Source organism: Cherax quadricarinatus, chromosome 2, assembly GCF_038502225.1.
Source record: "Cherax quadricarinatus isolate ZL_2023a chromosome 2, ASM3850222v1, whole genome shotgun sequence".
In the NCBI taxonomy this organism is placed as follows: Eukaryota; Metazoa; Arthropoda; class Malacostraca; order Decapoda; family Parastacidae; genus Cherax; species Cherax quadricarinatus.
In genome coordinates, this window is record NC_091293.1 from 2094262 (window position 1) to 2120661 (window position 26400).

The following is a 26400-nucleotide window of genomic DNA, read 5'->3' on the forward strand; positions in this document are numbered from 1 at the left end:
TGTATGAAGATTGACTTATACCAGCCGACGGACATTTTGTGTCGCCAGCAGGCTGACCTCACAGCCAGCTACCCGAGTAAGTGTCCACCAGCCTGTTTGCTTCCTGCTTACTGGTCAGTCCTTGTGTCTTAGTGTTTATCTGCTTATTTGCATTACTTCTGAGGGATTGACCCAGGTTTGCAAATCAAGCCAAGCCACCAAGCCAGTTTGTGGGGGGGGGGAGTCAGCCCTACACCATCCAGCCTGTCTTAAGTACTAGCCTTGCCTGCTAAGCCAGCTTTCCACCCCTGCTGTGCTCATCGTTACAAGTTCTCAAGCCAGTCTGTGTGAAGAGTTAAGCCAAGCAAGCCAGTCAACTAACCCAGGTGACTAACCCAGTACTCCAGCAAGCCACGTGAGTTCCAACCATCACATCTCCACGAACCCTCCCGACAAACTATGCTGAAGCCCACATCTAGCCAAGCATGTAAAGAAACTAGAGAAAGTGCAAAGGTTTACAACAAGACTAGTCACAGAGCTGAGGGGCATGTCCTACGAGGAGAGGTTAAGGGAAATCGACCTAACGACACTGGATAACTAACTAATGACACTGGAGGACATGATAACGACATAAAATACTGAGAGGAATTGACAAGGTGGACAGAGACAGAATGTTCCAGAGATTGGACACAGCAACAAGGGGACACAGTTGGAAATTGAAAACACAGATGAATCCCAGGGATGTTAGGAAGTATTTCTTCAGTCATATAGTCAGGAAGTGGAATAGCTTGGGAAGCGATGTAGTGGAGGCAGGATCCATTCATAGCTTTAAGCAGAGGTATGATAAAGCTCATGGTGCGGGGAGTGAGACTCAGTAGAGGCCAGTGAAGAGGCGGGGCCAGGAGCTATGACTCGACCCCTGCAACCACAACTAGGTGAATACAACTAGGCGAGTACATATGGGTTACCAACATGGAACAAACTAACGCTGACACTTGTGGGTTACCAACATGGAACATTAACACTGACTTACGTGGGCTACCAACATGGAACACAAACACGAACACGCTCGACCCACATGAGCAGGACAAAATTACTCATGGGGAATTTTAACCATTGGGAGACTGACTCTGAAAATCATAAAGCACATGAGGACCAGAGACGTGGAGAGCCAATATGTTGGAGGCGATACTAGAAAACTTCATGTACCAAAATGTTGGGGACACAACCAGAGTGCAGACGATGAACCAGTAAGGTTGGACGTCTTGTTCACCTTGAACAGTTCAGGTACAGGAGATATCACACACGTAAGGCCCCTGGGCGCTAGCAACACGTGGTCCTGATTTTCGAATATATAGTAGAGTTAACAATGGAGAGTGAAGCAGTACGAGAAGGAGGGGAGAAACCAAACTTCCAAAAAGGGGACTACACAGGTATGAGGCAATTTCTACATGAGGTGCAGTGGGTAAGCGAGCTAGTTTGGAAGACAGTAAATGAAATGATGGAACACGTGACCACAAAGTGCAGAAATGTAGTGGAGAAGTTCGTGCCAAGGGGCAACAGAAACAACGGGAAGACCCGAGTAAGCCCGTGGTTCACCCCGGAGGTGTAGAGAAGCCAAAGCTAAGTGTGCTAGAGTATGGAAAAGGTATAGAAGGCAAAGGACCCAGAAAAGCAGAGGGCTGAGCCAAAGAGCTAAAAATGAATTAGACTTTGCATCGGCAGTGACTATCAGTGAATATAATGTTGGGTGTGGGAATTCGTACCTAGACACTTCATATGACATAAGTGCTCAAGTAACTCAACATAAACTGCGTGAAATGGACGCAAAAATGTAAGTGATGCAAGAACAAGTAAGACAAGGAGTGTGAAGGACACTTCTTATGTGCCTGGTGGTTATTTTGCATATTATACACACTTTCATCACCACTGTAAATACTAAGTAATTATTTGGTAATGTACATGAAATAATATATTATATATATATATATATATATATATATATATATATATATATATATATATATATATATATATATATATATATATATATATATATGCAAAACAACCACTCTGAAAGAATAGAGAAATTCCAAGCGCTTTCGTGACTACTCACATTATCAAGGAACTATGAAAGTAAAGCATCCAAGGAAGCTATATAAGGGGTCTGGCCAACACTTCACTATCAGATCCCACAACGGTTAAACACCTGACGCGCGCCGACCCAACTTGGATAGGTCCTTTGCACAACTCACCCACAAACTATTCTACCCAAGAAAATTTAAAAATTATTATTTGTCCAGTGTATTATTAAATTCTTCCCAAATTCTATTAATTATAAATGGATCTAATTTATATAAACCAAAGGAAATATTCATATTACTGTCAAAACTGCTTTTTATGAAACAAGATTCAATTATATTCCTGTCGACCATGGACTTGCTTGATACTACTTTCTCAACTTTTTGAAAATCAATTGGATGGTTAAAATCTCTTACATGAATAAATAGAGCATTGGAATCTTGTCCAGTTCTAATGCTATATTTATGTTGTTTTAATCTTAGTTCGAGATTTTTACCAGTTTGACCGTAATAAACTTTATCGCAAATTTTACAAGGAATCTTATAGACACATCCATCAGCATTTTGGGGGGAATTCTTTATCAAAAGTTTTTTTGATTGTATCAAGATTTTTGAATACAACTTTAATATTAAAAGTCTTAAGAAGAGAAGGCATATCAACCAAGTTTTCATGGTAAGGGAGAACCAACATATTTTTAGTTGAATAAGGCTGGTTGTCCCTTTTTGGATTATAAAAAGTATTTCTAGCAACTTTAAAAGATTTATCAATTACATTTCTTGGGTATTTTAAATCATTACCTATTTCATAAAGTTTGGATATTTCCTCATCTATGAACTCAGGACTACAAGTTCGTAAAGCTCTCAAAAACATTGATGAGAAAACAGACAGTTTGACTATCTTGATGCGAGGAATAATAGTGGACATAGGAACAGTTATTTGTAGGTTTTCTGTAAATTTTAAATTTGAATTCATTATTACCCTTAATAATTAAAACATCTAGAAAAGGCAATGAGTTATTTTCTTCAAACTCAACAGTAAAGTTTATAGAATGGGCTAAGCTATTTAATTTTCCTAGGAAATGGTGTATATCTACATTTTTGGGCATAAGACACAAAATATCATCAACATATCTGAACCATTTAGCTCTATTAGGGAGGATTGTGTTAAGTAACCTTGTTTCAAAAAATTCCATGTATAGGTTACTAAGATTAATGATAAGTTTTACACACAGAAGTTTGGTATGGCAATGGGAAATCCTCTTTCACCTGTTCTTAGTAACCTATACATGGAATTTTTTGAAACAAGGTTGCTTAACACAATCCTCCCTAATAAGAGCTAAATGGTTCAGATATGTTGATGATATTTTGTGTTTTATGCCCAAAAATGTAGATATACACCATTTCCTAGGAAAATTAAATAGCTTAGCCCATTCTATAAACTTTTCTGTTGAGTTTGAAGAAAATAACTCATTGCCTTTTCTAGATGTTTTAATTATTAAGCCAAGATCGCAAGTTCTGCCTATTCGGCACGATATATATATATATATATATATATATATATATATATATATATATATATATATATATATATATATATATACATATATATATACATACATATATATATATATATATATATATATATATAAATATATATATAAATATATATATATAAATATATATATATAAATATATATATATATATATATATATATATATATATATATATATATATTATACACACACACACACAGATCTCTGGCTGAAGGAGACTCGAACCTACGAACCTTGGAACAAGGTACGCAGTGTTATACCAATCTCACCACACTGGACAATACCTTAACATGCAGCTTGTGCTACACGTTGATTCAAGGCAGCCAGCTTTCAGGGAGAAGGCTTACAGCTTTTCATCTCATCCCCTGCATGCATCAGCCTTACTAGAGATTTTAACAATGCAAGGAATTCGCAACAGCGACATTTTTTGGGTTATCTTAGGTTACTTACACATATTATGCTAAGTATGTTTTTTTGTATTTTCTTTTCAGGTTGCCATCTCCATTTGCTTCTAGAGGATCCTGTATGATGTTTCCAACATTGTTCATGGCCAAACAATGATGTTCCATGGACGTAAATCAAAATTTTTGTTTTTTCTCATTTTTCTCAGAAGTTATTCTCCTTCAAATCCTTCTTCTTCACTTATTTGTGCATATAATGACATTATTTTTGCACAAATTATTCAGCAGTCATTGTTTTATAAAGCTAGAGAGAATTTGCAATAGCTTTTACCATTTTTTAAAACCGAATTTCAAAATTTTTTTTCAGATAGAAGATTTAGACATTATGACGAATTGCTCTATACGTAGGGTTATTAGCCTTTCATTAATCATGTAAAATCAACTAGGGCCTTTTATATCATACCAGTATTGCCAAAAGAGATTGAGAGTGATGTCATATGAAATTTGGAATATATATTTTTTTTCTATTTCTTTTCAGGCAAACTTCATGGAACTTCAAGCATACAAGTTTCAAGGGCTTCCTAACAGGCTGTAAAAATTTCAATAAAATCGGAGTAAAAAAAAATATTTCATTCCTCCCTCCTTAACCTTTCCTGGGACAGAGGGTTTTTAGGGCTAGGAGGGAAAAAAGACTGGCAAGAAATGACAATAATCCTACAATAACTGAAAACACTTCTGGAGCAGAGGCATGGACATTGGCCTCTACTCCAGAGCAACAGATATTAGAGCCAGCGAATAAAACCCCCCTAAATTCCACCAATAAAACGACATTTGTCTTTGCAAACATACAGGGTCTAAATCTGTCAAAAAACAACAAAATTCCTTACATCAAGGGACTGCTCATGGAGTCAAACGCAATGTTTGCAGCTTTCACAGAGACCCACATAAAGGATCATTATGACAACGAAGTATGGATTCCAGGTTATAACATATTCAGATCCGACAGACTAAACAGGCAACAATGGGGGGTTGGTCTATACTTCACAGTTGCTCATTCGCACAGAACTACTGAACACCTCAAATGATGTGGTTGAAGTTTTTGGCGGTAAAGATTAAAAACCAAAACCTTGTTGTTGTGGTAGTATACAAGCCTCCAGATGCAACTTCCCAGCAATTCCAGGAGCGGCTTGTGAAAACTGACCACTGTCTAGAAAATCTCCCAACTCCTGCCCTAAACATCTTACTACTAGATTTCAACTCGAGGCACCTAAAATGGAGGAGCATAGCAAACAATGTTTTAGCAGAGATCACCCCGGGAGGCAGCTCAGATGAAAACTCACACACAAACGAACTATTAAATCTCTGCACCAAATTCACCTTAAACCAGCAAATAATAGAGCCTACAAGACTAGAAAATACTATGCTGGACCTCATCTTCACTAACAACGATGATCTGATACGTAATATAACTGTATCAAAGACAATACCCTCAGATCACAACATAATAGAGGTACAGACATGTATGCACAGGGCTTCTGACCAGTAAAATGTGAGCAGTCATGAAGGTCTCTTCACGAAATTCAATTTCAATAACAAAAACATACAATGGGATCAAGTAAACCATGTCCTAAATGAAACAAGCTGGGAAGATATCCTAAACAACATGGACCCGAACATTTGCCATGAAAAAAATGAATTTTGTGGTTGTTGAGATCTGCTCAAGACACATTCCATTAAGAAAAAGAAAGAGAACGCAGGCAAGAGAGATACATGATAATATACACTTGGAAGGTCCTGGAGGGATTGATACCAAACCTACACACGAAAATCATTCCCTATGGGAGCAAAAAACTCGGCAGGAGATGCAACATTTCCCCCCAAAAAAGTAGGGGCGCAACGAGTACACTGAGAGACATCATAATAAGTGTTCGGGGTCCAAGACTGTTCAACTGCCTCCCAGCCTACATAAGAGGGTTTACCAATAGACCCCTGACTGTCTTTAAGAAGGCACTGGACAGGCACCTAAAGTCAGTACCTGACGAACTGGGCTGTAGTTCGTACGTCAGCTTGCGTGCGGCCAGTAATAACAGCCTGGTTGATCAGACCCTGATCCACCATGAGGCCTGGTCTCAGACCGAGCCGCGGGGGCGTTGACCACCGAAACCCTCTCCAGGTAAACTCCAGGTAAACATGGGTCAGATTTTTTGATTCGGCCAAAATTCCACAAAAGCTTTCTATAAAATTAATTTTTAGATACAAACACAAAAGTTGACTCACCGTGGATGAGCCCAGAGCCGCCAAGAGTCTGTGGTCAGTCAAACAAACGGGCTTCCACATGGATAAATTGTCATTTTTGTGGAAATTGGTGTCACGCCCCTTGTGCAGATATCCCAGAACTAGCTACAAGCAGTATTAAAACAGAGAAGTGTTTCTGGGTATGCCCAAATGAGGAAAATCTGTGGACTAAAATCACAAGGGTATTAAAAGAGGACAACATCAAAGCTGCTTTCATAGAAAACCTGGAAGCTTTCTACAACAGATGGGAACATAAAAAGTCTGGGCTGAATGGTACTGCCCTTGATACTGGCCATGTAGTCACAAACTGTAAGGCTGGAGGTGATGTCCTGGGAGACAGTAATAGTAAAGCTGGAGGTGCTGTCCTGGGAGACAGTAATGGTGAAGCTGGAGGTGCTGTCCTGGGAGACAGAAATGGTGAAGCTGGAGATACTGTCCTGGGAGACAGTAATGGTGAAGCTGGAGATTTTGTCCAGGTAGTCGGGAATTATACGCAGGAAGGAATACATATAAATGACCTCATAGGGGACAGGAGCCATAGTAGGGAAACAAGTGTAGTCAAAGATAAGATAAAACCAATATTGCAAACTAGAAATACCGCAGGAAATAGCAAACAAGAGGACTCCAATAGCAATAGTGAGGATAAATTACCAAAAACAACTGGTGGGAGCTCCATTGTTGGTGCTAGGGAGGATAGAAGTAAGACAGGGAAACATGCACCAATAGGGAATACAGTCACAGAAACCCAAGGCAAGCGGAAACCAAGCCTGTGCACATACTATGCACTTGGTATCTGCTGGCATGGGAAATCTGGAAAAACAGATGGGACGTGCAACTACGACCACCCTAGAAAATGCCATGCCCATATGACAACAGGAAAATGCAAACTCCCTTCCTGTAAGCTTTTTCACCCTGAAATGTGTACCTCTTCAGTACAGGAAAGACTGTGCTATAACTTAAATTGCCAGGCATACCATCTAAAGGGGACAAAAAGAAACAAAACATCCAGGCCATGGGAAAACCTGGGTAGCCACAGCCACTCAAGAGGGAGAGGTTTTTTAGTGCCAGGAAGGAAAAAAAACTGGCAGGAAATGGCAGAAATCGTACACCAAATCCAGTCATTCCTGGAGTGGAACCACAGTCGATGGCCTCCACTCCAAACCAACAGATACAGATACTAATGCCGGAAAAAAAATCCCCCCCCAGTACCAACAATACCACCAGTCCGATGACATTCTTCTTTGCAAATATACAGGGTCTAAAGCCAGCAACAAACAACAAAATACCTTTCATCCGTGGACTGCTTGCAGAGGCAAAGGCAATGTTCGCGGCTTTCACTGAGACCCACATAAAGAATCACTTGGACAATGAAATATGGATCCCAGGTTACAACCTATACAGATGTGACAGAGTGAACAGGCAAAAGGGGGGGGGTTGGCCTGTACATTGCAGAGTCACTTGTTTGCACAGAACTGCTTAATGCCTCAAATGACGTAGTGGAAGTTTTAGCAGTAAAGGTCGAGAACCAAAACCTAGTCATTGTGGTAGTCTACAAGCCTCCGGATGCAACATCCCAGCAATTCCAGGAACAGCTGTTAAAAATTGACCACCGTCTGGAAAATCTTCCAGCTCCTGCACCCAACATCTTGCTCCTGGGGGATTTCAACTTAAGGTACCTAAAATGGAGGAATATAGCAAATAATATTGTTGCAGTAATAACACCAGGAGGCAGCTCTGATGAAAACTCACACTCACACGAGCTTTTAAATCTCTGCACAAAATTCAATTTAAACCAGCAAATAATAGAGCCTACTAGACTGGAGAATACACTAGACCTCATCTTCACTAACAATGATGATCTGATAAGAAATGTCACCATATCAAAAACAATATACTCAGATCACAACATAATTGAGGTTCAGACATGTATGCGAGGAGCCCCAGACCGACAAAATGAGACTAGTCACGAGGGAGCATTCACCAAATTCAACTTCAATAACAAAAACAAAGTGGGACCAAGTAAACCAAGTCCTAACCGATATAAGCTGGGAAGATATACTAAGCAACACAGACCCAAACTTATGCCTAGAACAGATTAACTCGGTGGCACTCGATGTATGCACAAGGCTTATTCCTCTAAGAAAAAGGAGGAGTAGATGTAAAATAGAAAGAGATAGGCGCTCCCTTTACAGGCGACGGAAAAGAATAACAGAGCGGCTAAAAGAGGTCAATATATCTGAAATGCGCAGGGAGACACTGGTCAGAGAAATAGCAAGCATAGAACTTAAGCTAAAAGAATTCTTTAGGAGTCAGGAATCGCGGGAAGAACTAAAAGCTATAAATGAAATCGAAAGAAACCCAAAGTATTTCTTCTCCTATGCCAAATCAAAATCGAGAACAACGCCCAGTATTGGGCCCCTACTTAAACAAGATGGGTCCTACACAGATGACAGCAAGGAAATGAGTGAGCTACTCAAGTCCCAATATGACTCAGTTTTTAGCAAGCCGCTAACCAGACTGAGAGTCGAAGATCAAAATGAATTTTTTATGAGAGAGCCACAAAATTTGATTAACACAAGCCTATCCGATGTTATCCTGACGCCAAATGACTTCGAACAGGCGATAAATGACATGCCCATGCACTCTGCCCCAGGGCCAGACTCATGGAACTCTGTGTTCATCAAGAACTGGAGAGGGAGCATGGACACGGGGGTCGTCCCTCAGTTACTAAAAACAACAGACATAGCCCCACTCCACAAAGGGGGCAGTAAAGCAACAGCAAAGAACTACAGACCAATAGCACTAACATCCCATATCATAAAAATCTTTGAAAGGGTCCTAAGAAGCAAGATCACCACCCATCTAGAAACCCATCAGTTACACAACCCAGGGCAACATGGGTTTAGAACAGGTCGCTCCTGTCTGTCTCAACTACTGGATCACTACGACAAGGTCCTAAATGCACTAGAAGACAAAAAGAATGCAGATGTAATATATACAGACTTTGCAAAAGCCTTCGACAAGTGTGACCATGGCGTAATAGCGCACAAAATGCGCGCTAAAGGAATAACAGGAAAAGTCGGTCGATGGATCTATAATTTCCTCACTAACAGAACACAGAGAGTAGTCGTCAACAGAGTAAAGTCCGAGGCAGCTACGGTGAAAAGCTCTGTTCCACAAGGCACAGTACTAGCTCCCATCTTGTTCCTCATCCTCATATCCGACAGACAAGGATGTCAGCCACAGCACCGTGTCTTCCTTTGCAGATGACACCCGAATCTGCATGACAGTGTCTTCCATTGCAGACACTGCAAGGCTCCAGGCGGACATCAACCAAATCTTTCAGTGGGCTGCAGAAAACAATATGAAGTTCAACGATGAGAAATTTCAATTACTCAGATATGGTAAACATGAGGAAATTAAATCTTCATCAGAGTACAAAACAAATTCTGGTCACAAAATAGAGCGAAACACCAACGTCAAAGACCTGGGAGTGATTATGTCGGAGGATCTCACCTTCAAGGACCATAACATTGTATCAATCGCATCTGCTAGAAAAATGACAGGATGGATAATGAGAACCTTCAAAACTAGGGAGGCCAAGCCCATGATGACACTCTTCAGGTCACTTGTTCTATCTAGGCCGGAATATTGCTGCACTCTAACAGCACCTTTCAAGGCAGGTGAAATTGCCGACCTAGAAAATGTACAGAGAACTTTCACGGCGCGCATAACGGAGATAAAACACCTCAATTACTGGGAGCGCTTGAGGTTTCTAAACCTGTATTCCCTGGAACGCAGGAGGGAGAGATACATGATTATATACACCTGGAAAATCCTAGAGGGACTAGTACCGAACTTGCACACGAAAATCACTCACTACGAAAGCAAAAGACTTGGCAGACGATGCACCATCCCCCCAATGAAAAGCAGGGGTGTCACTAGCACGTTAAGAGACCATACAATAAGTGTCAGGGGCCCGAGACTGTTCAACTGCCTCCCAGCACACATAAGGGGGATTACCAACAGACCCCTGGCAGTCTTCAAGCTGGCACTGGACAAGCACCTAAAGTCAGTTCCTGATCAGCCGGGCTGTGGCTCGTACGTTGGTTTGCGTGCAGCTAGCAGCAACAGCCTGGTTGATCAGGCGCTGATCCACCAGGAGGCCTGGTCACAGACCGGGCCGCGGGGGCGTTGACCCCCGAAACTCTCTCCAGGTAAACTGACTCACCGTGGATGAGCACAGAGCCGCCACACTCAACACTGACTCACCATGGATGAGCCCAGAGCAACCACACTCAACACTGACTCACCGTGGATGAGCACAGAGCCGCCACACTCAACACTGACTCACCGTGGATGAGCACAGAGCCGCCACACTCAACACTGACTCACCGTGGATGAGCACAGAGCCGCCACACTCAACACTGACTCACCGTGGATGAGCACAGAGCCGCCACACTCAACACTGACTCACCGTGGATGAGCACAGAGCCGCCACACTCAACAATGACTCACCGTGGATGAGCACAGAGCCGCCACACTCAACACTGACTCACCATGGATGAGCACAGAGCCGCCACACTCAACACTGACTCACCGTGGATGAGCACAGAGCCGCCACACTCAACACTGACTCACCGTGGATGAGCACAGAGCCGCCACACTCAACACTGACTCACCGTGGATGAGCACAGAGCCGCCACACTCAACACTGACTCACCATGGATGAGCACAGAGCCGCCACACTCAACACTGACTCACCGTGGATGAGCACAGAGCCGCCACACTCAACACTGACTCACCGTGGATGAGCACAGAGCCGCCACACTCAACAGTATCAACAATTTCATGGTCACCTGCAAGGAAAGTATTATTAGTCAGATTTATATTGACTGTACAGTGACATCTATATTAGACTGTACAGTGACAAATATATTAGACTGTACAGTGACAAATATATTAGACTGTACAGTGACATCTATATTAAACTGTACAGTACAATCTATATTAGACTGTACAGTATCGTCTATATTAGACTGTACAGTGACATCTATATTAGACTGTACAGTATCGTCTATATTAGACTGTACAGTATCGTCTATATTAGACTGTACAGTATCGTCTATATTATGGGAAATCTGGAAAAACAGATGGGACGTGCAACTTTGACCACCCTAGAAAATGCCATGCCCATATTAATTAATTTGAACATGATACAGAGAAGTACAAGGAATACAATTTTTAAAGTGCAGCATGCCAAAGCCCCTTGTATGCAGAGCATTATGGGCACTCTTAAAATTAACTTAAGATTAACTAAGCAATCATATATTCAGTGGTACAAAAATTATTGTAAAACACGTAACAATTTAGTACAAATGAGTATTACAAAGACAGGTCATATGGTCATTTACTGTGTTGCTGTGTAATCAGTAGAATGGAGTATTATGTTAGGTAATGAAGTTAAATAGTAACAAAGTTTGATTGGGTCACAGGTTGACATTTATGAGATACAATAATGAGACATGTATGAGATACAATTTATGAGATACAATTATTCAGTATTTATTTAGTTGTGGGTGAGTGAGTGATTTTTGAGAAGAGACTTGAATTTATAAACAGACAGTATTTCTTTTATATATACAGGTAATGAATTCCAAATTTTAGGGCCTTTTATGTGCATTGAGTTTTTGCATTGTGTGAGATGGACACGAGGAACATCAAAGAGTGATCTGTGTCTTGTGTTATGGTCATGTGTTCTGTTGAGGTTGGTAAGGAGATGTTTGAGGAGAGGGTTTATGTCAGAGTTAAGTGTTCTATGTATGTAATAGGTGCAGTAATAAGTATGGATGTTTTGTATGGTGAGTAGGTTGAGTGTTTTGAATATTGGTGGAGTGTGCTGCCTGTAATGGGAATTTGTTATTCTGACTGCAGCCTTTAGTTGGGTAATTAATGGTCTGAGATGGTTTATTGTTGTTGAGCCCCATGCACAAATTCCATAGGTGAGATAGGGGTAAATAAGTGAGTGATATAGGGCCAGGAGCGCTGACTGTGGAACATAGTACCGTACCTTCGATAGTATGCCTACAGATATGACAACAGGAAAATGCAAACTCACTTCCTGTAAGCTTTTTCACCCTGAAATGTCCCTCTTCAGTACAGGAAAGACTGATATAACTTAAATTGCCAGGCAAATCATCTAAAGGGGACAAAAAGATACAAAACATCCAGGCCATGGAAAAACCTGGGTAGCCACAGCCACTCAAGAGAGGTTTTTTAGTGCCAGGAAGGAAAAAAAAACTGGCAGGAAATGGCAGAAATCGTGCGCCAAATCCAGTCATTTCTGGAGTGGAACCACAGTCGATGGCCTCCACTCCAAACCAACAGATACAGATACTAGTGCCGGAAAAGAAGTCCCCCCCACTACCACCTAAGTCCTAAACGATATAAGCTGGGAAGATAGACTAAGCAACACAGACCCCCAACTTATGCCTAGAACAGATTAACTCGGTGGCACTCGATGTATGCTCAAGGCTTATTCCTTTAAGAAAAAGGAGGAGTACATGTAAAATAGAAAGACAGGCGCTCCCTTTACAGGCTACGGAAAATAATAACAGAGCGGCTAAAAGAGGCCAACATATCTGAAATGCGTAGGGAGTCACTGGTCAGAGAAATAGCAAACATCGAACTTAAGCTAAAGGAATCTTATAGGAGTCAGGAATCGCGGGAAGAACTAAAAGCCATATGTGAAATCGAAAGAAACCCAAAGTATATCTTTTCTTATGCCGAATCAAAGTCGAGAACAACATCCAGTATTGGGCCCCTACTTAAACAAGATGGGTCCTACACAGATGGCAGCAAGGAAATGAGTGAATTACTCAAGTCCCAGTATGACTCAGTTTTTAGCAAGCCGCTAACCAGACAGAGTCGTAGATCAAAATGAATTTTTTATGAGAGCCACAGAATTTGGTACAGAATTTGGGGTGTTAATGTTGCAGTTTAAAAAGCTGTAGTGTAAAGCACCCTTCTGGCAAGACAGTGATGGAGTGAATGATGGTGAAAGTTTTTCTTTTTCGGGCCACCCTGCCTTGGTGGGAATCGGCCAGTGTGATAATAAAATAAATAAGCCTATCTGATGTTATCCTGACGCCAAATGACTTTGAGCATGTGATAAATGACATGCCCATGCACTCTGCCCCAGGGCCAGACTCGTGGAACTCCGTGTTCATCAAGAACTGCAAGAAGCCCTTATCACGAGCTTTTACCATCCTATGGAGAGGGAGCATGGACACGGGGGTCCTCCCACAGTTACTAAAAACAACAGACATAGCCCCACTCCACCGATAGCACTAACATCCCATATCATAAAAGTGTCCTAAGAAGCAAGATCGCCACCCATCTAGATACCCATCAATTACACAACCCAGGGCAACACGGGTTTAGAGCAGGTTGCTCCTGTCTGTCTCAGCTACTGGATCACTACAAGATCCTAGATGCGCTAAAAGACAAAAAGAATGCAGATGTGATATATACAGACTTTGCAAAAGCTTTTGGCAAGTGTGACCATGGCGTAATAGCGCACAAAATGCGTGCTAAAGGAATAACAGGAAAATTCGGTCGATGGGTCTATAATTTCTTCACAAACAGAACACAAAGTGTAGTAGTCAACAGAGTAAAGTCTGAGGTGGCTACGGTGAAAAGCTCTGTTCCACAATGCACAGTACTCGCTCCCATCTTGTTTCTCATCCTTATATCTGACATAGACAAGGATGTCAGCCACAGCACAGTGTCTTCCTTTGCAGATGACACCCGAATCTGCATGACAGTGTCTTCCATTGCAGACAATGCAAGGCCCTAGGCGGACATCAACCAAATCTTTCAATGGGCTGCAGAAAGCAATATGAAGTTCAACGATGAGAAATTTTCAATTACTTCGATATGGTAAACACGAGGAAATTAAAACTTCATCAGAGGGAAAAACCAACGTCAAAGACCTGGGAGTGATCATGTCGGAGGATCTCGCCTTCAAGGACCATAACATTGTATCAATCGCATCTGCTAGAAAAATGACAGGATGAATAATGAGAACCTTCAAAACTAGGGATGCCAAGCTAATGATGACCCTCTTCAGGTCGCTTGTTCTATCTAGGCTGGAATATTGCTGCACACTAACAGCACCTTTCAAGGCAGGTGAAATTGCTGACCTAGAAAATGTACAGAGAACCTTCACGGCGCGCATAACGGAGATAAAACACTTCAATTACTGGGAGAGCTTGAAGTTCCTGAACCTGTACTCCCTGGAACGCAGGCGGGAGAGATACATGATTATATACACCTGGAAAATCCTAGAGGGACTAGTACTGAACTTGCACACGAAAATCACTCACCACGAAAGCAAAAGACTCGGCAGACGATGCAACATCCCCCCAATGAAAAGCAGGAATGTCACTAGCACATTAAGAGACCATACAATAAGTGTCAGGGGCCCGAGACTGTTCAACTGCCTCCCAGCATACATAAGGGGGATTACCAACAGACCCCTGGCAGTCTTCAAGCTGGCACTTGACAAGCACCTAAAGTCGGTTCCTGACCAGCCGGGCTGTGGCTCGTACGTTGGATTGCGTGCAGCCAGCAGTAATAGCCTGGTTGATCAGGCTCTGATCCACCACGAGGCCTGGTCACAGACCGGGCCGCGGGGGCGTTGACCCCCGGAACTCTGTCCAGGTAAACTGTACAGTATCATCTAAATTAGACTGTACAGTGTACAGTATCTATACGAGACTGTGCAGTATCATCTATACTAGACTGTGCAGTATCACCTATACGAGACTGTGCAGTATCATCCATACGAGACGGTGCAGTATCATCTATACGAGACGGTGCAGTATCATCCATACGAGACGGTGCAGTATCATCTATACGAGACTGTGCAGTATCATCTATACTAGACTGTGCAGTATCATCTATACTAGACTGTGCAGTATCATCTATACTAGACTGTGCAGTATCATCTATACGAGACTGTGCAGTATCATCTATACGAGACTGTACAACATCATCTATACGAGACTGTACAGCATCATCTATACGAGACTGTACAACATCTATACGAGACTGTACAACATCTATACGAGACTGTACAGCATCATCTATACGAGACTGTACAGCATCATCTTGAACACAGGAAGTTTAAGGCAGATTTTCTACCTGGATCGCAATGTCAGTTTTCAGTTGTTCGGTTTGTAATATAAATTATTAAAATATACAACTAAATAGGTTTTAATTACCCGTCTGTTTCCCTTCCTTTACTCGGTTATTTGTACAGGTTAATAAGAGGTGGTATGTTACCTGAGATTATGTCAGACACCGAGGATACTATCACCCCCACCCCTTCCCCCACGCCTACCCCTTCCCGTACCCCTACCCCTACGCCTAGCCCAACCCCCTGCCCCCACCCGTACCCCCACCCCTACCCCCACCCCCACCAGGTAGTGATCCAGGTGTTAGGTTCCTGTTTGCTGTTAGATCAACAGTTACAACAGGTATAAACACAAGTAAACATACGTCTCTACTCATGTCTGTCCAACCCATTTTTAAATTTATCCAAAGTGTTAGAAGCAGATGTTTTTCTTACTATTTTTAACCTTGGAGTGTTTGTGAAACAGGAAAACCTTTAATGAGAACAGTGAGGATCACTTCCGCTGGAGTCCTTGAAGTCCTCTCCCAGGATGTTACTCAACACTGACTCCTACATACATATACACTGCTATGTGAAGAGTAACACTACGTTGTCCGAACCTGCGTCCTCTTGGTTGTAAACTAATCGTTGTATCAGTGAGCTAAATACCAGTTTGTTCTCTGTAACTATTACTGTAAAACCAGGCTACTCTATATAGTTTATATTGTTTAGTTATGGCTTAGTTAATTTTTAGAATATTTATATCAGCTTTACTTATGTCTATTGAACACTAATCCGTTCTGAGTTCTCAGTCTAAGTTGGAAACATTGCTAATACAGCAGATTAAAATATATCTCATCTGGAGAGCACATCCTCAACCTTTAAAATGAGACTAATAAGTGTGTAACGTGTCTCAGCTTAAAATTATGACTATTTCTAGCACTTTCTCGGTATGAACTAAGTTATTAACTTGTGAACACTTCTGAACACGTGTGAACACTTGTGCACCGCTGAATGAAACTCAAATTTATGAAAACAATAACCGAGTGTTCGGAGTTGTTAAATTGTTCATTTCACATCTGTGATGCAGTTGTCTTACCAGAGAATATTTTTTCATGTTTGATTTAAGGGATGAATATTCCCAATACCTTGGATCAAGAGCCCTTGAAGGATCCATAATATAAAACCACGAACCTACCCACATTGAACTTTCCTAAATCATGTTGAAGCTTCCTGATGTCTCTATCTGAACATTGTGCACCAAGAAACTTGCAGTGTTGCTATTTATTTACTTTCCAAGAGCCTTTATCTATATTATAAAGAGGATAAACATTGACCTACATGGAAAGTTACTTCTGATCATCTCTTTGATTTATCCTCATATTTATACTGTTGTGTCTCCAGTCAATCATAGATCCATGAGAACTGTTCTTCCAACACCACCACTGCCACTTTTTTTTAACTATCAGTCCACATAAATATCGTGATTATTATTATCCACAAACTTTAAATATCTTAAGAGAAAATAATGTCGGTTAGGTAAGAAGAACAACTTAGGGAACTTGCTGACGATATAATCAACAGTTTATATAACACCTACTCCAATGTTCGAGGTAATCATGTTAGGGAGGGTTGGAGAGAGTTGTGTGTCCAGTTCAGGAACTGCAAATCCTCAAGTTACACTTATCAGAGGTCATACCCTAAAGTCTTATTTTAGCAACAGACACCAATATGTCTCCACCAACCTCGTCAACTTGACCTGTCAATGCAGGAGTGCCTCGAGGCTGTGTTCTAAGCTCTTTGCTCTTCATTTACATTAATGATCTTCCCAACGCATCTCATCTCCCTGAACCTGTTCTGCTAGCAGATGACATGACTTACGTCATACCCCACTGAAATCCGAGTACTCTTAGCGGCACTGTTAATGATGAGAGCCTAAAAATATTTACGTGGATGACTGCCAACAAACTTACTCACCCTTAATATTGACAAAACCTACTACATGAAGTTTGGCAACAGAGCTTCAGATATCTAGCCTTGACTGCACCTTGACTGCAACTTAAAATTTAATACCCACATCCAACACAGCCATGAAGGTCTTCAAAACAGTAGGCATCCTCTCCAAGAAAGGTTACTGTGTACCTCAAACAACACTATTTACATTATACCATTCTCTAATTTACCATTACCCAACCTATGGTATTTGTGCCTGGGGGATCTACATCAAATCACCTAAATTATTAATAATCCAACAAAAAGCAGTTGTGTAGACTATCACCCATTCCAGTACCAGACAACACACTCCCCCACTTACCACAATATACTATATATATATATATATATATATATATATATATATATATATATATATATATATATATATATATATATATATATATATATATGTGTACCTGGAGAGTTTACCTGGACAGAGTTCCAGGGGTCAACGCCCCCGCGGCCCGGTCTGTGACCAGGCCTCGTGGTGGATCAGAGCCTGATCAACCAGGCTGTTACTGCTGGCTGCACGCAATCCAACGTACGAGCCACAGCTCGGCTGGTCAGGTACCGACTTTAGGTGCTTGTCCAGTGCCTGCTTGAAGACAGCCAGGGGTCTATTGGTAATCCCCCTTATGTATGCTGGGAGGCAGTTGAACAGTCTCGGGCCCCTGACACTTATTGTACTGTCTCTTAATGTGCTAGTGACATTCCTGCTTTTCACTGGAGGGATGTTGCATCGTCTGCCAAGTCTTTTGCTTTCATTGTAAGTGATTTTCGTGTGCAAGTTCGGTACTAGTCCCTCTAGGATTTTCCAGGTGTATATAATCATGTATCTCTCCCGCCTGCGTTCCAGGGAGTACAGCTTCAGGACCTTCAAGCTCTCCCAGTAATTGAAGTGTTTTATCTCCGTTATGCACGCCGTGAAGGTTCTCTGTGTGTGTGTATGTATGTATGTATGTAATATATATATATATATATATATATATATATATATATATATATACTGGAGAGTTTACCTGGACAGAGTTCCGGGGGTCAACGCCCCCGCGGCCAGGTCTGTGACCAGGCCTCGTGGTGGATGAGAGCCTGATCAACCAGGCTGTTGCTGCTGGCTGCACGCAAACCAACGTACGAGCCACAGCCCGGCTGGTCAGGAACCGACTTTAGGTGCTTGTCCAGTGCCAGCTTGAAGACTGCCAGGGGTCTATTGGTAATCCCCCTTATGTATGCTGGGAGGCAGTTGAACAGTCTCGGGCCCCTGACACTTATTGTACTGTCTCTTAATGTGCTAGTGACATTCCTGCTTTTCACTGGAGGGATGTTGCATCGTCTGCCAAGTCTTTTGCTTTCATTGTAAGTGATTTTCGTGTGCAAGTTCGGTACTAGTCCCTCTAGGATTTTCCAGGTGTATATAATCATGTATCTCTCCCGCCTGCGTTCCAGGGAATACAGGTTTAGGAACCTCAAGCGCTCCCAGTAATCGAGGTGTTTTATCTCCATTATGCACGCCGTGAAGGTTCTCTGTACATTTTCTAGGTCAGCAATTTCACCTGCCTTGAAAGGTGCTGTTAGTGTGCAGCAATATTCTAGCCTAGATAGAACAAGTGACCTGAAGAGTGCCATCATGGGCTTGGCCTCCCTAGTTTTGAAGGTTCTCATTATCCATCCTGTCATTTTTCTAGCAGATGCGATTGATACAATGTTACGGTCCTTGAAGGTGAGGTCCTCCGACATGATCACTCCCAGGTCTTTGACGTTGGTGTTTCGCTCTATTTTGTGGCCAGAATTTGTTTTGTACTCTGATGAAGATTTAATTTCCTCGTGTTTACCATATCTGAGTAATTGAAATTTCTCATCGTTGAACTTCATATTGTTTTCTGCAGCCCACTGAAAGATTTGGTTGATGTCCGCCTGGAGCCTTGCAGTGTCTGCAATGGAAGACACTGTCATGCAGATTCGGGTGTCATCTGCAAAGGAAGACACGGTGCTGTGGCTGACATCCTTGTCTATGTCGGATATGAGGATGAGGAACAAGATGGGAGCGAGTACTGTGCCTTGTGGAACAGAGCTTTTCACCGTAGCTGCCTCGGACTTTACTCTGTTGACGACTACTCTCTGTGTTCTGTTAGTGAGGAAATTATATTATTATAATCAAAAAGAAGCGCTAAGCCACAAGGACTATACAGCGCTGCAGGGCAGGAAGGAAGCGAGGGCATCAGGTGGCAAAAGGGAGATGGATGAGTAATAGGTTACGGATAACAGCGGGATAGTGGATGGTGAAAGGGTAAAGGGCAGCAAGAGACTGAACTAGAAAGGGCTGAGGGGAGTGCGAAAAGTATCATCAGAGTTTGTGGAGTAAATCAGTCGTTGTCAAGAAGTCAAGGAGAGAGTCAGGATTAAAGGAGGGTCCATCAGCAAGAAGGGAAGGTAAAGAGAGAGTAGTAGAACGAAGACGACGTTGGAGGTAAATTCTGCGTGCTCGTTGATAGAGAGGGCAATCTAACAGAATGTGGCTAATCGATACTGGAACTTGACACTGCTCACAGAGAGGAACAGGGTGCCTCTCCATGAGATACCCATGAGTAAGACGAGTGTGACCAATGCGAAGGCAGGAGAGAGTGGTCTCCCAACCTCGGCACTGATGACAAGAAGACGGCCAGTAACCTATGCTCGGTTTAATAGATTGAAGTTTGTTACCGAGCAGAGTTGACCAACGTTGTTGCCAACGGGTGCGAAGGTGGGTAGCTATTGCAGCAAAATAGTCCAGAAATGGAACACCTCGATAGGAAATCGGTAGGTCATGTACTGCTGACCGCACAGCAGTGTCTGCCTGTTCATTGCCCTGTACGTCGACATGACCAGGGACCCAACAAAAAACAATATCTTTATGTTTGGTAGAGATACGGCGTAGCCAAAGTTGGATACGGAGAACTAGGGGATAAGATGTATCAAATTTTCGTATAGCCTGTAGAGCACTAAGGGAGTCCGAGACTACTACAAATGATGACACAGGCATAGATGCGATACGAATAAGTGCTGCAAGAATGGCATACAGTTCAGCAGTAAAAATGCTAGCTGAAGATAGTAAATGTCCCCGCACGACGCTGTCCGGAAACACTGCTGCGAATCCGACGCCGTCTGAAGACTTAGAGCCATCTGTGTACACAGCGGTGGCATGAGAATGGGAGTGGAAGTGATCAAGAAAAAGAGCGGGAAGCCACCGTAGGCAGTTGAGCTTTCGAGCAAGGGAGTGAGAAAGAACAGACCCGAACAGCTGGAACTTCCCAGGGGGGTAGGGAAAAGTGAGATGCTACATGAACATATAAAGGTGGTAACTGAAGGGAAGACAAGAGTGAATGTAGGCGAAGAGAAAAGGGACGGAGCAAACGGGTGGCGAACGAATAAAGAATGTCTACTAATATCGGTGACCATTCTATAAATGGAAGGATTGTGTAGATTGTGAGAGCGTACATAGTAGCGAAGGCAATGGGCATCACGGCGATCAGACAAGGATGGAACATTCGCTTCTTATAGAGGCTCTCAACAGGGGAAGAGCGAAAAGCACCAAGGCACAAACGTAATCCTTGGTGATGGATAGAGTTAAGGCTAGAGAGAGTAGCAGGAGAGGCCGCGGAATAAATCTGGTCACCATAATCGAGTTTCGATAAAACGAGGGCTGAATGTAGGCGAAGCAGAGTTCGACGATCAGCTCCCCAGGAAAGATGAGTAAGGGTTTTAAGAAGGTTTAGCCGGCTGTGACAAGTTGCCTTCAGAGAGGTAATGTGAGGTTTCCAGGATAACCGACGGTCAAAGAGAAGGCCTAGAAACCTGACTATCACGTTCGGGGATACGGGAGCCATAGAGATACAAAGGATGATCGGAGATAACAGAGCGTCTGGTGAAAGTAATTTGGTGAGTTTTGGTACTTGAAAATTTAAACCCATGCGTGGTGGCCCAAGTGGAAACACGGTCGACCGCATGCTGGAGAGAAACTGCAATAAGATGACAGTCAGCGCCTGCACAAGCAATAGCGAAGTCATCAACATAGAGTGATGACCAAATATTGGGTGGAAGAACAGAGGCCAAATCATTTATAGCAAGGAGAAAAAGTGTTGTGCTTAGAACACATCCCTGAGGGACACCTTCAGCTTGGACGAAGTCCGGGGAAAGAACATTATTGACTCGAACACGGAAATGTCTGTCAGTTAAAAAGTTCTTAAGGAAGGATGGTAGATTGCCTCGGAGGCCTAAGGAATGGCCCTGGGCCAAAATATTATACCTCCAAGTTGTGTCATATGCCTTCTCAAGGTCAAAAAATATGGCAATAACTGAGTGATTATTCGCAAAGGCATTACGAACATACGTATCCAAGCGTAGTAAGGGGTCTATGGTAGAACGACCCTTACGAAAGCCATATTGACTAGCGGAGAGACTGTTGTGTATCTCTAAATACCACATTAAACGTCGATTTACGAGACGTTCCATCACTTTGCAAACTGCACTAGTAAGAGCGATGGGGCGATAGTGGGAGGCATCATGTCCTGTAGTACCCGGTTTGCGGAAAGGGAGAACAATGGCAGATTTCCACAGCTGGGGAAGAACTCCTTGTGCCCAAATAAGATTGAAGAGGTGTAAGAGGACTACAAGGGCTGACCGATGTAAATGTTGTAACATACGAATATGAATGTCGTCAGGCCCAGCTGCCGATGATCGGCAAGCTGAGAGCGTTGCCTCCAGTTCTTGAAGTGTAAAAGGCACATTATACTGTTCTTCTCTGAGAGAAGAAAAGTCCAAGGGTACTAACTCTCTGGCAGACTTTGAGGAAAGAAACGAGGGGCATAGATGGAGCCCTCGGGAAATACGGACCAGATGTGTGCCAAGTTCAATGGCAACGTCCAGAGGGTTTGCTACATCAACACCAGCGACCCGTAGAACAGGAGCCGGATTAGGAGAGTATTTACCACTCAATTTCCTCACTTTTCTCCAGACTGCACTCATAGAAGAAACAGAGGTGATGGTGGAAACAGTCTCGCCAACAAGTGCGTTTAGCTTCACGGATGACACGGCGAGCGATCGCACGCTTCTGCTTAAAATCAAGAAGTCTCTCAGCGGTTCTATTGTACCGGTACCTGCCCCATGCAGCACGTTTCAAACGTACTGCACGAGCACAAGCAGGAGACCACGAAGGCATGCACTTCTGAGAATGCCTGCCTGAGGTTTGGGGTATAGAATGAGAAGCTGCGGTATAAACTGACGTCGAGAAGATGTGTAGGAGCTCATCAATGGAGGATGAAGAAAGAACCTCACTAAAAGCAGTGAGGTGTGAGTAAAGATCCCAATTTGCCCGATCAAATTGCCAGTGAGGGCTACGGAAAGGTGGTGAATAGGAAGGAGAAGCAAGAATGATCGGAAAATGATCGCTGTCATGCAAGTCTGGTAGAACAGACCAGGTGAAGTCTAGTGCAGTGGAGGAAGAGCAGACTGATAGATCGATGCAAGAGAGAGTATGAGTACGAGGATCAAAATGGGTGGGAGTACCTGTATTTAAAACATGGAGGGGGTGAGAGGCGAGAAAAGCCTCCAACTGGATGCCACGTGAGTCACAATGAGACCCTCACATTTAACTTCCTAAAGTCAATCACTGGGTGCCAAGTACCATCCTTCTTAGGTACTAGGATCAAGGGTGCATTTCAAGGTGAATTGCTAGGTGCAATAACTCCATCATCAAGCATCTGATTGATCAATTCTTCTGTGACAGCAACATGTGAATGAGGCATTCTGTACGCAGGTATATAGATAGGTCTAGTTCCAGGTTCAAGTGGGATACGATGGGACAATAAGTTTGTTATACCTATCTTCTCACCTGGTAAGGCAATGGCTTTACAACATTTGTTCAACAGAGTCAACAAACGCTTGACCTCGTCTGGGAAGTCAGTGGGAGCTAAGTTTTTCTCCTCTACTGGTGGAACGAATTGATCCAGTGAAGTGGATGAGGTCTCCCCGGTAGAAATAGCACCGACACACTGGTCAGATGACTACTCATCCTCTACCTGAACAGGGTAAGGATAGTGAACAAGGTCAACAAGATTGGTATTTGCTCTGAGACGAACACTCTGACCAGAAGTGTTTGCAAGGAAGAAATGGATCTTACTATCTCTTACAACATGTAAGGATGGCTCAAGAAATAAACCCTTTACTTTGCAGGAATCACTGCCAACTAGGGCATTATCACCAACTGGAACACTAGGAACAACAACAAACACTCTAGTGAGAGCACTAGCTGTGACAGAAACATCTTTCTGCAGGCGGCATGTGACATCATCAAGAGATGGCATTACTAGTTGCAAGTAATCGTTTTCTGACAAGGCATCCCCTGTGGAGAAACTACTACTTGAACTAGCAGACATTGCAGGGATAGGCTCAGCACTCAAGGTCAGAGCGTCCTCGGACACTTGAGGTAACTGGACACTATCTTGCAAGCCTTAAGTTGTAGGTGGAACACAGACAGGAGTGACAGGATCACCAGTGCCTGATCGCTTGGGTATGCTACTGAAAAATGCACTGGCTTGTAAGGACTTAATCTGAACGTCGTATTCTGCGGCAGTATGGCAGATCTCGAATCCAAGCTGGTAACCCCAAAATGGTACGATCAGGCCATCAATTTGGGCATGCCATTGATAAGGGTTAAGCACAATGCGTAAGTCTCTCATGGAAGCAAATCCCAGTAGATCACCAGGGAAAGTAATCTGGTGGACAACAAGGAAGGAAGCAGTAAAGTCTCTGCCTTGGATAGAAAAGGTGAGGGAAGTCCGACCTCGGACACGCAGGTGAGAACCAGCTACTCCACTTAGGGAGGACACATGAATCGGTTCTATGAGAAGGACATGTCGTAACTGCTTATCCTTAAACTAGACCTGATAATATTGACTTGCGCACCAGAGTCCATGAACAAATGAACGGGCGAATTATGAACAGATGTTTGCACTATAGGGCCTATCGTTGCATTGTAAGTTATGTGCAAACAAAAAGGAGGGTTGTCATCAGAAAAGATTTGTTCCACCTCATCCCCAAAATCATCTAAGTCAGAGACGTGTGAAGCAACATCATCAGCGGGATTGTCATTCTCGAGACTGCTTAAGGCTTCAAAGGAATTGTGAACGGGGATGGTGTACTCATTATCACTTACTGTCTGTCACCATGGGACGGTTTGACTGGGGCGCTCGAATTCCCCCAAATTGGAAGAAGGAGCCTGGTTCTGTTTAGTCTGAGAACCACGACGTCTATTTCCTCTCCTGGTTCTGCAGTTGGAACAGCCACGAAAAGATCTAGAGTGCTGAAGGTTGTAGAGAGCACTGCACTCAGATGTGTCATGTCCATGTATTCTATGATAAGTACAGTACGGCAGATCTGACTGGTACTCATCATCAGTACAATGCCTCTTAGGGTGACTATCAGGACAATTAATTGCAATATGGCCACGGAAACCACAGTTGTAACAAGTCCGCTGCCACCAATTGTCATGTGGGGGGTTCACTTACGTGGATTGGGTAAAGGAAATTCACATAGACAATAATGGAGTATAATTTTAATGGAATATATGGGAAGCACCAGGCCTGCCCTGCCTCTCTGCTCTCTATCTTAAGACTGCCTCACGAATTCGGTCCTAGGGGTGACCGGCATTCAAAACATGCTAGGTCAGCTGAACAGTGAATAACAAGTGATTCACACAGACGGTTGGTAGTGAGTCATATTACTGGTAACTGGTTACTGGTAACTGGTACTACTGGGAACTGATACTACTGAGACTGAGACTAAGTCCCACTTACCTCACCCAAATTACTTGCGTCAACACTATGAAGATCACAGCAGGCAAGACACTAAACCAGCTGAGGTCATTACACCGTGTCCAGCAAGTACCATCCATCTTGTGAGCACAAGACCTCTGAGCTGCGATCTTTCATCACAAGGAACTCTTTCATGGAAAAAAAAAAATACCCACACTCGCCACACAAGTATGCATGTAGACACTTTCTTTATACACGTGTACTAGTGCTGGGCAGTGAAATATGCATCCTCCCTAAATCTTAAACGGCATAATTACGGAAAACATAAACCGTACAAACCCACACACTTCGATTCATTTCCATCCTTCTCTATTCTTCCTTCCATCCACTCCTTGTCAGGGCTCTGATCACACTTTGCACAATGTGATACACGTTTTCCAAACAGGTCCCTATCTCCAGGGACACGTTGCTAAGACCACACCTAGTGACACGCTGCTAAGACCACACCAAGTGACTCACGAAATCGTAATGACACGATTGCAAACAAACCATACCATGGATGGGGCTAGAGCCCGCGATCAGAGAGTCTCAAAACTCCAGACCGTCGCGTTAGCCACTGGGCCAGCTAGCCACAATAAGATTCATCCAACTAGGTATATTTCTACACCATAGGAAGGTTAGCATAGGCACCACTGTGACCACACCTAGTGACACGCTCCTAAGACCACACCTAGTGACATGCTGCTAAGAACCACAACTAGGGGCATGCTGCTCAGACCACACATAGAAACACACACTGCTAAAACCACACCTAGGGACACGCTGCTCAGACCACACCTAGTGACACGCTGCTAAGACCACACCTAGTGACATGTGTTAGGTAAGACACATATGCAACAGTTAGGTATCTTTATTTTGAAACGTTTCGCCTACACAGTAGGCTTCTTCAGTCGAGTACAGAAAAGTTGATAGAAGCAGACAACGGAACAATGCTCTTCTCCAGACTGAGGGACTGACCACCTCAAAACTTTAAGGGTGATGGACTGATTACATCGTCTTCAAGTATCTTCTGCTTCTATCAACCTTTCTGTACTCGACTGAAGAAGCCTACTGTGTAGGCGAAACGTTTC

General features: G+C 43.0%; 1 protein-coding gene across 1 annotated transcript in view; it reads right to left on the reverse strand.

Annotated features, from left to right (window-relative positions):
* LOC128687082 (superoxide dismutase [Cu-Zn]) overlaps positions 1-26400 on the reverse strand; it is a 130169-nt gene that overhangs the window by 43121 nt on the left and 60648 nt on the right. Inside the window, exon 2 of the mRNA XM_070087101.1 lies at positions 11116-11169. Coding sequence (XP_069943202.1) covers positions 11116-11163 — 48 coding nt within the window. The 5' untranslated portion in view covers positions 11164-11169. The remainder of the gene's footprint in view (positions 1-11115; positions 11170-26400) is intronic.